Below are 15044 nucleotides of genomic sequence, written 5' to 3' on the forward strand. Positions count from 1 at the left end.
GGTTGGCTCTCATACACCTATGTTTGGTGAAAGTCAGCCTCAGAGATGAAGGAATCATCTCCGAGGGCAAAGATGGAGCAGAAGCGGCAGGACGAGGCAGATGCTGGTGGAGGTGCTGAGCTTCAGGAGCGGCGGCGCAGCGTCAGGTAGGCTGAAGGTCCAGACGCACCAAGATGGAGTCAGATGTTTCCGTGCCCCCCCGTCCCTCCCAGCAGGACCTTCTGCTCAGGCTGAATGACATCAGAGAGAGAAGGAGGAGAAATTCTTCTGGTATGAGAAAATGCCGCCGCTCCCCCTCCATCACCTCCCTCCATCTCCTCCTCCTCCTCCTCCCTGGCTTCTGCGCCGGGCTCAGAGCTGTGTGGGCTCCCAGCAGGTGAGGACCTCGCCGAGGAAGGACTTCTTCGCTTCCTCTTCTTCTCCACGTTCTCCATCTCCATCCGAAACCTTTCTTTCCGGACGTTTCTCCTGATTTGCGCCGGAGAGAAGAAGCTCGTCCCTTCGTCCAGGTCAGGTGACCTTTCCTCTCTACTTTCTATTTTCATTTTGCATTTTTACTTTTATTTTATCGTCATTGCACGACGACGAGGAAACGTGTCCGTTTTTTTTTTATTTGTTATTGTTTCCCCGCCAATATTTCTCCTTCAAAAATCATAATATAAAAAATAAAGATGCAAATGATCAAATAAAAAAAAAATAATTTGGTCATTTATCATTAATCATTTAATTATCATTAAATCCAAATCACATTTTTAGAATTAAAATAATTCAAAATATTCATGTTATTTAGACGACTAATGTGAGTCATATTACAGTATTTTTGTATAAATAGTAATGTTGTTTGATTAAATATTCATATATTATTTGCACTATCAATGTGAGTAGTATTATAGTATTTAATAATACATAGTAAAGTTGTTTAAGTTTAGATGATAGATAATTGTAATGTTTTATTATTGCTGAAGTTTGTCTCTCACATTTTATTTAGTCATAAATGTCAACCAATTAATTCACCATTTCGTGTGAATTTGAAAATATTTTGTCGCCATGGTTCCCGTCGGGGATCGTCGCCGTGACGACCCCTCGGGGGTTGAACTTTGGAGTGAAAAAGTTACATTTTATTTAAAAAAGGGGGAAAAATCCACTTCCTGCTGATTCCTTTTAGTTGCGTTTACATTTGTATTTTTTTCAACTTCCCGTCAATCACGGCGATGGATTTGCACCGAGCTGTCAATCACTGGAAGCCCCGCCCCCTCCGCCCCCGTGTCATAAAAGTAAAACAAATGAAGTGTTTTATTGGCTCGTTCGGTCAAAGTGGAACCAGACGCTCGTTAATCCAGAACATCCAGATTCCTGGAGAACACCTCCAGAACCTCCCCACTGAGCAGGAGGCTCTTGGTAGGCGTGAAGCATGATGGACAGGAGGAGGAGTCGGCGGTTGCCGTGGCGACAACACCCGCACCTCTGGAGGACACGTCTGGATGATGTTTGCTTGGGGGAGAACCTGGTCCCTCAAGGGTCCGAGGCAGCAGGTACCAACAGGGTTCTTCATGAGACGAGCCTCAAAGATCTCCTCCTGAAGTTGGAGGTTCTGGTCCAAAGCTGAGGGTCCTTCTGAAGGTGGAGGTTCTGGTTCTAAGCTGAGGGTCCTCCTTCTGAAGTTGGAGGTTCTGGTCCAAAGCTGAGGGTCCTCCTTCTGAAGGTTCTGGTCCAAAGCAGAGGGTCCTCCCTCTGAAGGTGGAGGTTCTGGTTCTAAGCTGAGGGTCCTTCTGAAGGTGGAGGTTCTGGTCCAAAGCTGAGGGTCCTCCTTCTGAAGGTTCTGGTCCAAAGCTGAGGGTCCTTCTGAAGGTGGAGGATCTGCTGTTAGTCCAAATGGTGCTCCTCTGTGTGTCCTCCAGGCGGGGGAAGAGGCCGCGCTCCTCACCTGCGGGTGAAGCAGTAAGGTTGACACATCTCCAGGTCTTCTTCCTCCTGGACCATGCCTCCCCTCCTCCTCCTCCTCCTCCTCCTCCTCCTCTCTGCAGGCCACGCCCACATGACCCCGCCCACACCGTTGCCAGGCAACAACTCACAGCAGAACGTCAAGGTGAAGGTTGGAGAACGTCTGCAGCGTCTGAAGATGCTGTTGTAGACAGAAGAAATGAAACATACAAACATATACACATATACACACACCCATTAACACACACATGCATGGACACACACACACACACATGCATAGACACATAGAAACACACACACACACGCACACACACATGCATAGGCACACACAAACAAACACACACACGCATAGACACACACATGCATGGACACACACAAACACACACACACAACCATAGACACACACATGCATGGGCACACACAAACACACACACACAACCATAGACACACACATGCATGGGCACACACACACACACACACACACACACACGCACATACACATACACATGCATGGGCACACACAAACAAACACACACACACCCATAGAGACACACACACACACACACACACACACACACATGCATGGGCACACACATACACATGCATAGACACATAGATACACACACACACACACACTCATAGACACACACATGCATGAACACACACACACATACACATACACACACACATACACACACAGATACAAAAATACAGACACACATTTAAACACACACAAACACACAGTTGTAGAGACACAAATACACAAATACACCCACACAGAGGCACACTTAGACACACACACATGCAAAGACACACAGACATAGGCACACACACACAGACACACACACACAGACACACAGACACACACACACAGGTCAGGTCAGGCGGTCAGCTGACATTTGACTCTTGCAGGTTGTCGTGACAACAGGCTGTGTCTCCACGGACGACTCAACGGATGGAGGCCAAGGAGGTGCTGATGACACACACACACACACACACACACACACATATTCTGTGATTCTGATCAATCCATAGTGAGTGATGGAGTGTTCCTGTGTCTCTCCAGGTCCAGAACTCTCCCTGGCTCCAGGTTCTCCTCTGGTTCTGACTCACAGGATCCGCCTCCTCCCGCTCGCCGCCGGCGCCGAGACGTGCGGCTGCGAGGCCAACATGGCCGCCCTGCGAGAACGTCTGGAGCGTCTGGAGAGGGAGGTGTCCGAGCTCAGGGAGCGATGTGGAGGAGGAGGAGGCTGCTGCTCCTCCAAGGAGATCAAAGGTTCTCACACATCATCAGCACACACACACACACACACACACACACACACAGACCAGCCGTCGCTGCACGAGGAGACGTCGAGACGTCAGACCTTGCAGAACCTGGACCATGAGCTAACCACGTGTGTGTGTGTGTGTCTGTTGCCCAACTGTGATCTCAGTCTGCATCTCCTCCCAGCTCATCCTCCGCCCTAACACACACACGTGCACACACACACACACACACACACACACACACACAGGAAGCTAATTAGCCTGTGCTGCGATTCAGTGGGGGGATTAGTCACTGCTGTTGTCCTAAGTCTTGTGGAGACACGGCGACCGTCGTCAGGGGCAACGAGGGTCATGTGACGCGCCCACAGAGGGCGCTGCCGCTGCTCATTTTATTTCCGACTAACTCGAAGTTCTTGTCCTCGCCCCCCCGCGCAGGCGCCGGCTGCACCATCAGCTCCCAGGTGTCCGAGTGTCCCAACGAGTGCAGCGACCAGGGCCGCTGCGAGGACGGCGTCTGCGTCTGCTTCCCCGGCTTCACTGGCGACGACTGCTCCTCCATCCTCTGTCCGGAGAACTGCTCCAGCAGGGGGCGCTGCGTGGAGGGGCGGTGTGTGTGCGATGAAGGCTTCTCCGGAGAAGATTGCTCCACCCTCGTCTGTCCGGAGAACTGCTCCAGCAGGGGGCGCTGCGTGGAGGGGCGGTGTGTGTGTGATGAAGGCTTCTCCGGAGAAGATTGCTCCACCCTCGTCTGTCCGGAGAACTGCTCTAGCAGGGGGCGCTGCGTGGAGGGGCGGTGTGTGTGTGATGAAGGCTACACTGGCGACGACTGCGCCGCCCTCGTCTGTCCGGAGAACTGCTCCAGCAGGGGGCGCTGCGTGGAAGGGCGGTGTGTGTGCGACGACGGCTACACTGGCGACGGCTGCTCGGAGAGGGTGTGTCCGAAGAGGTGTAGCGGACGGGGGCAGTGTGTGAACGGCAGTTGCGTCTGCGCCGCCGGCTTCACCGGGTCCGACTGCGGCGCCAAAGCCTGCCCCGCCCACTGCAGCGGCAAGGGGCGCTGCGTCAAGGGGAAGTGTGTGTGCCGGCGGGGCTTTGCCGAGCCCGACTGCAGCCGCTGCGTGGACGGGATGACGGGGCCGGACTGCGACGCCGGTGAGTGGACGCCATCTTGTTTTGCAGGGCGGCGGCACTGAGCCGTCCCCTAGATTAGAAAAGCAGCAGGTTTTCCAATTGACCAGATGGGAGCGCTGTTACCAAGGTTACCAGCATGTCTTCTTCACCTGGCAAACATTCTACATCCTGGGTGACATTTCCCACCTCCAGTCATCAAAAATCAGGGTCAAAGGTCAGAATTACTGAGTAGGATCAATCATTCAAGGTCAATAAGCAGGATCAAAATTAAGATTTAAAATCAGGATCGATGACACAAGGTCAATAACCAGGATCAACATTCAGGATTAAGGTGAGGGATCAATAATTAGACGTCAATACTCTGAATTAATAATCATGATTGATAGTAAGGGCCTGTAACACGAGGTCCATCGCCAGGATCGATGTTTAAGGGTCAAAAATCTGAATCAATAATCAGGATCTTCTCAGGAACCACAGAGAAGGTTCTTGGTTCTCGGTTGGTTCTCCCATGGTTGGATGATTGACAGCTGGCCCGTCCAGGTTAAGCCCCGCCCACTTCTCCATTTCTGGAACCCTGTGAGCAGATTTAATGAGTGAGTGAATGAATGAATGGTCATGAACACACAGCTTCCTGGAGTCCTGCCGGTTTTATCTGGATAATGAAGCCCCTGCTCCTGCTGTTCCCTCCCGGTCCACCAGCAGCTCGTCCTTCTCTGCTTCCTGGACGTCCTCCAGCTGAGCAGATAAGAGGACCTCTGGCGCCGTGCGGTTCCAGCAGACCCGCCCCGCCCGCCCGGCCCCCCGGGAGCCAATCAGATGAGCTCAGCCTCGTCTCCATGACCTCCATGCGAAGGCTTGAGGCCGCCGGGCACCGCCGGACCTCCTGGAGGTTCAAGACGGGCGCCCGTACCGGCCCTTTAAGAGAGATGGGATTATGTCATCCCTGGGGGGGGCGTGATTCATCCAGCACCTGTGGCCCAATCTGGAACATCTCACCCCGACACTTCTCCTCCGTTCTTTCCACTCCTTCATAAGTTTTCACCGCTCTTTTCTCCGCCTCTTCTGATTTGCTTCACGGAGTCATTCGTACTTTTGTTTTGAAACCTGGGGCGCCTCCAATGGCTCCGCCTCTTCCTGTCCCTCCTCCATCCACCGCCTCACCTGCTTCCTGTTTCTTCATCGGCCCTCCATCATTTTTATGAGCGCCATAAAAGCTTGTCCTCCAGCCAGAAGGTCTGGACAGAGTGAGGAAACAACGGGTGGCGGGGGGGTGGTGGGGATGTGGTCGAACCAAACTGTTCCAGGTTCTGCCGGAGAACTGTGAGAACCATCGGGTCTTGCTTTAGCCGAGGGCGTTCGTCAAACGGATGAAACCCTAAAAGTTAGCAGAAACCAGGTAGATTTTCCCCTTAAAACAGGAAGTAAGTCAGAAAAACCAGGAAGTAAGTCAGAAAACCAGGAAACAAGGCAGGTCTCTGACCCTTTCCATCTGTCAGCGTCCTGAAGGTCGGTTTCAAACCCGCACCGGTCCACCAGCTGCTTCTGTCCGACCCGGTTCTGTCTGACACCTCGTCAAACTATTCCGTTGTTTTTAGCTGGTTGACGGTGCCGTTGCTAGGAGACGCCTCTAGCCGTGGTGACGGAGCCCGCTTCGTTAACGGCGGCGCCAGTGGGTTCGGATCCCAATAAAACAGCCTCTGATGAGGGTCTGTGTTCCACAGGATGGTTCCACACCACCATCCAAGGACCTAAAAAGGGTTACATCCTATAATATGATGGATCTCAGTCCAACGAGGACATTCAAGCTGTCAAAACTGTCAGGAGTGTGTGTGTGTGTGTGTGTGTGTGTGTGTGTGTGTGTGTGTGTGTGTGTGTGTGTGTGTGTGTGTGTGTGAATGCAGTAAATGTGTAGGTGTGCATGCTGTGTGTATGTCTGTGGGTGCGTGGTCTGAGTGTGTGTGTGTTTGTGTGTGTGTGTGTGTGTGTCTGTGGGTGTGCGGTCTGAGTGAGTGTATGTGTGCATGATTCTGTCTGACTGCGGGATGTGAGTGTGTGTGGGTATGCTGTGTGTGTGTGTTCCAACTGGCAACACAGTTAATGAGTGTGTCTGTGTCTATGTGTGATTTTTGGTGATTGAACAAAGACTTGACCTTATATTACCCCCTAAGAAAGTCAAGTGGTCATAAGAGTGAGTGTGAGTGTGTGTGTGTGTGTGTGTGTTGTTGTGGAGCTGAGGATTTTCTTCTTTTAGTGGTTGGCTGAGGTCAGAGTAGAAATGATTTCCAAAAAGTAGGAGGAAATAATTAAAATATGCCTGAGCAGTGTTCAATTTATCGCCGAATAAACTTCATTACATCCTTTATTTTCTCCAAAATGTGTCCTTGTTAGATTTTGAGCCATGAATCCTGGAATCATCAACAATAACTAGAAATACATCCAATATTTTGAAGTTTTTTAGAATGAGGGGAAATCACTGCGCACACAGTTGAGAGGGTGACAGATGTGCTTTAATAAGGTAAATTAAGATATTTCACAGAATAAATGTAATAATTGATGTTTAATCTCCTTTATCTGAATAAGGAGAAGCTGGAAAACTTTTACCACAAGTTTCTTTGACCAATTTATTTAACTTCCACCAGCAGCCCGCTGCTTTTATTTTGGAAAAGAAACAATTCTCTCACTTCCGGGTTACTACTTCCGGTGACAAACCCGTGAACTTCCGGGTTGCAGCTTCGTTTTAAACTCCTCCCGCCGGAATCTGCCGCTGCAGTTTCCGCTTCGCGCCCCCAAGAGGAAGATGGCAAGGGAGTGCAGGAGATACGGTGGCGGGTGAGCAGTGCCACCGTCCGGTTCGGTCCAACACTTAAGTATGACAAACACACTAAAACACACGGTAATTCGGCTCCTTAATGGCGACGTTAAGCGCTAGCTTGTTAGCTAGCGAATGTCCTAGAATCCACTTCGAGGGACATTTCCGTGTCACTCAGCGCTCTTATAAGAAGAAAAATGAATGAAATGAAGCAGTTGAAGTAAAGAAGCCTCTCCAATGCTTTTGAAACATCAATTACTACAGCTACTGTGAAGGTGAAATGCAATGGACAACGTTAGCTTCACTAATTTTTTCGAAGTCGACGCTTTGCTATCTGTTAACACGGTCTGGTCACGTCACCCAGGTGCCCAGCTGCCGGATAAATTTATCGTTTTATTTCCAGCCATGAATTATCAAGCTTTATCGCATATGTTTTTTTTTCTCGGGAGAGAAAATTGCCGAAGTGGTAGACCGGGGGCCGTGTAGAAGATGCTCGCGCATGTATGTTAATGACATACGCACAATTTGGTTATAAGCAGTGAGCCCGAGCTAGTGAAAAGCTAATTACTCTAGCAACGGCTGAATAGTTTTAAAAGGGGGTTCGTTTTTTTATTTAATTTATTGGCTTGTGATATTAGTTTTACCACCTTCTTCATGACATAATTGGTTATTGTTGGTTTTGGTGCTTTTTTGGGATTCAGTAATAAGGGTCTTTGTGGCTAATGTTAGCTAGCCAGTGTTAGCTAGACCTATAGTCGCACTTGTTTTTTTTGGCGGGCTTTAGAAACTAGCTAACTTTCCGTTAGCATGAGAGAGAAGGAATGAAGTTATAAAAGGGTAATTGTTTCAAATATTTATATCTAAACCTTTGTTTGACTGCTTGTCTCATTAGATAATTGGTAATTGTTAGTTTAAATTATTTTTGGGAAGTAAAAATGAGGAGTTTCTTTGTGGCTAATGTTTGCTTGAAAGAGCTCGGTGACACTTTTTTTTCTTTGCCGGGCTTCAGCAACAAGCTAACTTTCCGCTAGCCTGAGGGAATAGGAATGAAGTGATAGAAGGGGAATTATTTCAAATATTTACATCTAAAGCTTTATTTGACTGTCACTTTCATTAGATAATTGGTAATTGTTGAACAAATAATTTTTTTATGTAAAAATTAGTGTCTTCGTGGCTCATATTAGCTAGGAAGAGCTAAGGTGAAGCTAGGTTTTTTTTTGGCGGGCTTTAGCAACAAACTAACTTCCTGCTAGCATGAAGGAATAGGAATGCAGTAATAAAAGGGGAATTATTTTGAATATTTATATCTAAACCTTTGTTTGACTGCTAGTCTTATTAGATAATTGGTCATTGCCGGTTTCACTCCTTTTTCGGGATGTAAAAATGAGGAGGGTCTATGTGGCTAATGTTGGTTCGATAGAGCTAGCAACAAGCTAGCATTCTGTTAGCATGAGAGAATTGGTACCCGGTAATAAAAGGACAACTATTTTGTATCATTAGTTCTGTACCTTCGTTTGACTATCACTTTTATTAGATAGTTGGTAATTGTTCATTTAATTGTATTTTTCAAATTTAAAGGATAGGTACTCTTTGTGGTTAATAGTAACTAGAGCAAGCTAAGTATGTGCTAATGCCTGCTGTTAGCTCTACCCTCATGATAACCGCAAGTGTTTAGTAGCTACATTGCCGCCGCCTGCTAAATGATATTTAGCAGTTATGAGCAGGGAGGTTTTCGGGTAAGCCTTAGCAACAACCTGTCTCCACTAGCTTTGAGGGTATTTTTTGATTGTTACGTCTTTGTAATGGTTTGACTGGCTGTCTTTTTAAGTAATTAGTCATTGTTGGTTTTGATGGAATTTCAAAATGTAAAAACACAGCTCACATTAGCTGGACAAAGCTAAGATAGTGCTTATGCTGGCAGCTAGCCCTGCTCTCAATACCAGTGGGTATATAGCAGCTATATTAGCAACCGTTGCTAAACGATACACTTCATTCAATTATGGGTAAAAGTTTTTTTGGCGGGCTTTCGCAACAAGGTAACTGCTGGCTGTGGGGGGATATGAACCCACTTTTTTTTTTTTTGCTTCTAAAGCTTTATATTTGTAGTTAACACTTGCCAGACAGAGCTAAGTAGGCCAAATGGTGGCAGCTAGCCCCATTCCTCTCTGTATTAGCACCACTAACTTGATGACAAAGACCAAAGTGTTCAAATTTTTGTTGAATTATTATTTTAACTGGTCATATATTTGTAATGCAACTCATTGTTTGCAAATTATGCACAATATTTAAAGTTAGAAGTGTTTCTTGAAGTGTGTAAGGCCAACTGAGAATGGTCTCTGTGCCCCTCAGAGATGTCCGGTGTCTCCGAGCTCAGTACCAGGAACATCACCGAGTCATCTGTCACACTGTTCTGGACTCCGCCAGCCGTCAACTATGACACCTACCACGTCACCTTCGACAGCCAGGTAAACCAGTTAGCATGGCTGTGCTGCCCCGCGCGTTTGGACCCAGCACTTCCTTTTAAAATGCAAAGTACAAAAACAAGACATCAGTCACGGAGGGTTTAACAAACATTAAAAACAGACCATTATGTTTCCTGAGCAAAAGTAAACAAATGTGAAAAAAAAATTATCTTAGACACATACAGTGAAACACACAAATATCACATTTTAAATTTGGTTATGAATATTTTAGTTCACGTAAGGGGACTCTGAGGACCAACTTGACCCGGTTAAACCCACATCTCTGTATCTAAATTCATGGGAACCGTGCAGGACTGTGATGATGATGATGATGATGGGGGTGTTTGCTCAGTCACTGAGTTCGGTTCCGATGTGATGATGTCAGAATAGTTTTGTTCCAAACATTGAAAAAGGGTTTTGCTGTTTCCAGAGAGACGTGCTGTTTGCCTCCCCCCATTTCCCCGTCCTCAGGACAGGGAGCGCACTGTCACGACCGGTTCGCCTCCCCCAAGAACGAAGGGTCGGCCAGGATTGAGAGAACGAATAAATGAAGCCTTCCAGTAAATGGGAGAGTTTTCATTCATTTTGGTCTCCATTCTCTGAAAGGAGGCTTTTTATTAAGAATTTCAGAACTTAATGAGACAATGTCATCACATCACATCAACGTCCACATCACAGTTTCTTAACTTTAATATTAATTTTTCTTCCCCTTATATTGGAATTCATTTTCAATATTAAAAAAAGCTTTCTTTTAAAGAACTACTTAAAAAATGTTAAACAAATCTGAATAATCTGTCTTGACTCTTGAAAGCCTTTCATCACATCACACATTTTATTAAATCAAAAACATATCTAAATTTCAGCAAAAAAATGATTAAATTGGGTGAAGAATTATGAACAAAACCACCAATAAATCTCTTCCAAACTGTTATTAAAAACCTCATACTTATGTAATTATCTTAATCACAAATGTATTTGTTATTTTCAAGTTATTTTGGATTCAAACCAGTGGGGGAGTCATTTTAACCGGACAGTGAAAATGACCTCAATGACGAGCTCCACTCCTCCTCTTCCTCACCAGCAACATGTGACATCCATCAGCAGCGGGAGGAATTAAATAAGTGGAAAATTACTGATGGAATCGGTACGGAGGGGAGGGGAGACGGGCCCAGCAAGTGCTTTATAAATCAGTCAGAATCAGACATGTCACCGAGATGAAAGGAGGGAGCTCCCTGCTTTAGATTAACACATACACACACACCGACAGACACTGCGAATCACACACACTTGCAGTGGTGACCTCTGATCTCGCTGTGTTCCTTCTTGAACTAAACAGAACAACCGTTTCCAACCCCCCTGCGGTGACATCATTGCACGGAGAGAGAAAACACAAGGATTCATCCTTGGAGAGAGAGAGAGAGAGAGAGAGAGAGGGAAATGAGTGAGACGTCTGATATCACTTAAAAATTTGTTAGAAATCCCTAGAGCTCAGGAATGACTGCAAACAACGTCAGTTAGAAGATAGAGAGGAAGTAGGAGAAGCATGGGGATTTTAGAGAGGGAGTAGGAGACAAGGTAAGTTGTCACAGAGGGACTAGGACATGAGATGAGATGTTACAGAAGGAGTAGGACACAGATTGAGATGTTGAGATGGAAATAGGACACACAGTGGAATGTTACAGAAGGAGTAGGAGGCAAGGTAAGATATCAGAGAAGAGGTTTGACATGAGTTGAGATGTTGGAAAGAAAGTTGGAAAAACTACCTGTCCGTGTTGTCTGCTGCCCTCGAGAGGACTGTTTCAGAACTGCATGCACTCTCAGTCCTGGAAGAACAGTTCCCAAACACCCTTATTAACCCTTATTCCAGATTTTCTAAGGCAGGGAGAACCTCAACTCCTTTTCCTCAAGTTAAACTAATCCCATGGGAGAAACCCATTCTACACAAAATGTCTGTCTGTTGAAGACTTCGACTTGCAGGAACCACCATTTCAAAATCAGTTCACGTTAGATAATGAAGTTGACATGTCAGGTTTTTTAAACTAAAAGTCAGAATTGAAACCGAAGAGAAGAATTAAGTGGTCTCTACGGTTCCCAGCTTTCAAATGATGTCTGTTCAGGAAAAAAAATTGAGACCTTTTTTACAAATGGAAAAAGCATTTGTCGTATTTATTAGGTTATTCATCCTCTGCCTTTGAAGAGGAATCAGGTTTTTAATCAGCAGGACGAGACAAAGTTATTACACAATTTTTTAGTTACTTAAATTAGATGGAAACATTGGATTTCACATTCTCTTTCCATTCTATCATTTGTTGATGTGTTTCTCTGCTGTTTCATCAGATGTGTTTATTTTCTCATAAACATCTCATCCCACAAAGCGTCTGGCAGGTTTCAGCCTGCGGCCTTTTTGCAACTCTTCTCAAACTAGCGAGGAGAGAAGGTAACTTCCTGTTCCTGTGTGAGGTCATTTCCTCCGGAGGGGAAGAGGAGTGAGAGGAGAGGGTTAGACGGAGGCAGGTAGTTGGCCGAGGTGCTTCTGGTTTTTCCTCAACCCATCTGAAGTCTCAAAACAAGTCAAAAGTAGGTCGACAATAGGATTGCTCTCATGATGCTCACGTGTTGGTTCCCGTGACGATTACAATGTCGTTGTTGTTTTTGTGCTGATGAGTGCCCCCCCCCCCCCACACACACACACACACACACTCGCCCACGCCCTTGCCTCTTGTTTCTGTGACACAGCTGCGATGATGTCACCTCCCTGGCAGCCGCCATGTTTTTGACAGTGTTTGTGAGTGTTGCTCAGCAACAAGCATCTCACATCTGCATCCTCTCCGATCGCCCCCTGACCCGCCCCATCTGTTCCACTTTCCACTCCTCAGAGTTGTTTCTCTTCTCCTTTTTTCCTTTTTAATCAAGAAAGAGTAGAAGGTTTTTTTTTCTACAAAGATGGCAGAAAAACATCCTCAGGGTGAAACGGACCAGTTCTAGGCTTGAGAGTGTCCAGATGAGAAACGATGCCCCAAGGGAGGACAAATCGGGACTAGTCAGAATAAGTTGAGACATGTCAGGAGGAACCAGCGTGAGCTTAGACCCATCAGGACCGACAAAGACAAAGATCAATCAGAACTGGCCGGGACCAGTCAAGAAGAGATTAGACCATTCAGGAGTATAAAGGGCCGTTCAAAATAAATAAGGACCACTTGGAACGAACGAGGATCGATCAGGATGGACTCAGGAAAAACACGAATGAGTCAAAACCAGCCAGGACCAATCAGGACTGTTTGGTACAATGAAGAAGAATCTTGAACAATAATGAGCATTCAGGACCAACCCAAATGAAGCAAGGCACGTTCAATTGGACTGGGATCAATCAGGATCAATTGAAGCAAACTGATCAATGAGCACCAATTGAAGTGGAAATGGATCAATCAGGACCAGTCAAGGTGGACTGGGATCAAATAAAACCAAAAAAGAACAGATCAATAAAGATAAATCGAAGCGGATGGGGATCAGTGTGGACCAGTAAAAGTGGACTGGGAACCAATCAGGATGTTCAAAACGGGTCAAAGCAGGATGATGTCATTAGCGTTCGGATCCCAAACTCTTGGTCCCGCTTCTCCGTTGCTTGGCAACCACCCACTTGAGTCCATGCGGTGGTGATGTGGTAATGAGCTTTCAGCCGCATTGGCGCAGGAGACGCCTCGGGTTTATGAGGTTTTTCGGGCTTATTTCCGTGACGTCCATCGGGGTGCTCGGTGGGGTCAAGTAGCCCCAAGGGTGTCGTGCGGTGACAGTCGCCGTGACAACGTCAGTCCACCAGCCAAAGATCTCGCAGCTGCATGAGAGAACCCAAAACTACCAGGATCCTGATGTCCACGTGTCCGTGACGTCAAGAGAACCCACTTTTATGCTTCAGTGGAGCTTGGAAGGGCGTTGAACCCCGTGTGTGTGTTTGTTCCCTGCAGCCACTCTTTCCGTTCCTCCAACCAGCAGCCTCGTGTTTTTTCTATCAGTCTGTTATTACCGTTGGAAACGTGACGTTCCTAGTCTGCAGCTTTGGAGATCATCCCTCAGCCATATCTCCTAAGCACTCTGGAAGGAGTTGCTCCTGAAACATAACAGCGTGTAGAATTACACTCGGGGAATGAGGTGGCCCTGACGTGTGTGTGGGTGTGTGTGTGTGTGTGGCAGTGAGAAACCTTGAGGACACCAGCAGGCCTGCTGATGATCAGGTGAAGTTGAATAACCCCCTTTTTTTTTCTCTACATGCATTTATAGAAGGAAGGCGACCAGCAGATCAGCGTCCCCGTTGATGGAGGCCTCACCAGCTTCACCCAGAGGGGGCTGGCGGCGGGTCAGGAGTACACCGTCACTGTTACTGGGGAGACGGAGGGCCGCAGGGGCGCCGAAGCCAGCAGCCAGTTTGTGACCTGTAAGTTTGTGTCCCGTTCTCTGATGGCGGAGGTCTGCGGTACACTTCTAAGAATATTCATCCTTCGCAGATGAATGAATTAATCCAACAGCTTTGCTCTGGGATTGAATAGTGGGTTCTTTCCTGTTTCCACCTGATTGGTCGAATTCTTCTTGGGGCCTAAGCTCATTGGCTTCTAACCAAAACCAAGATGGCGGCTCCAGATATGATCCAATATGTCTGTTGATGAGTGACAAGCAGCTCTTCCTCCATCTATGGGGTGTTCAAGATCCTCTGATGAATCCAGGGCATCAGCAGGAGAGCCATCAGGATAACCAGCTTTCCTTTCACGCCCTCCCGCAGTGATCTCCGGTCCCACCAACCTCCGCGTGGTCAAGACCACCTCCACCTCGGCAGTGGTGCAGTGGGAGGGGTCGCAGGGGGAGATTGACAGGTACCGTCTGAGCGTGTCACCCAGCGACGGCGCTGGGAAGAGTCAGGAGCTCACCTTCCAGCCCGACCAGGACTCTGCCCACATCACCGAGCTGGAGGCAGGGCGTTTGTATCACGTCAGACTGGTGGCGGAGAAGGGCTCCAGTCACAGCGAGCCGGCGAGCACCCATGCGGTTCCTGGTGAGTGGAACACCATGACATATGTCACACCTGGTAGAAGTACCTCCGCCGAGCCACTCACAGCTTGAGATCCCATAATCTGCTTAGTTTTTCCTCTTTCACAAAGAGACAGTTCTAGTTTGAGCCAATCACGGTTTTGATGGATGAAACACACCATTCACTTTACAGGAAAGAGACCAGCTTTTCTTTAAGCACAGAAACTTGAAACTGACTGTCTCGCTAACTGCAGATTTATTTTCAGATGATGCCTGAGAGGACAACAGCTCACGAACAAAATGTTTTCAACCCCTTGATTTTGAGTGCTGTGTCACGTACCTGTTTCCAATTAAACACTCACACAAAATGCCCTTGATTACGGAAAGTCATGATAAACCCCAATTTGCAGGACATT

The 15044-nt window shown here is 47.1% G+C and overlaps 1 protein-coding gene across 2 annotated transcripts in view; it reads left to right on the plus strand.

The window, feature by feature from the left end:
• Positions 1-371: 371 nt before the first annotated feature.
• Positions 372-15044, plus strand: part of tnxbb (tenascin XBb) — a 31430-nt gene continuing 16757 nt past the window's right edge. Inside the window, exons 1-8 of one of the 2 annotated variants that reach the window (XM_086171170.1) lie at positions 372-509; positions 1899-2086; positions 2854-2911; positions 3008-3217; positions 3646-4362; positions 9500-9615; positions 13888-14041; positions 14384-14653. In XM_086171170.1, coding sequence (XP_086027296.1) covers positions 1979-2086; positions 2854-2911; positions 3008-3217; positions 3646-4362; positions 9500-9615; positions 13888-14041; positions 14384-14653 — 1633 coding nt within the window. In that variant the 5' untranslated portion in view covers positions 372-509; positions 1899-1978. Of the gene's footprint in view, positions 515-1898; positions 2087-2853; positions 2912-3007; positions 3218-3645; positions 4363-9499; positions 9616-13887; positions 14042-14383; positions 14654-15044 lie in introns of both variants that reach the window. The other variant, XM_086171169.1, reaches the window with a different exon arrangement.

This window comes from Fistularia commersonii, chromosome 24 (genome assembly GCF_037954325.1).
Source record: "Fistularia commersonii isolate RoL2024-O1a breed Wild chromosome 24, RoL_Fcom_v1.0, whole genome shotgun sequence".
Lineage (NCBI taxonomy): Eukaryota > Metazoa > Chordata > Actinopteri > Syngnathiformes > Fistulariidae > Fistularia > Fistularia commersonii.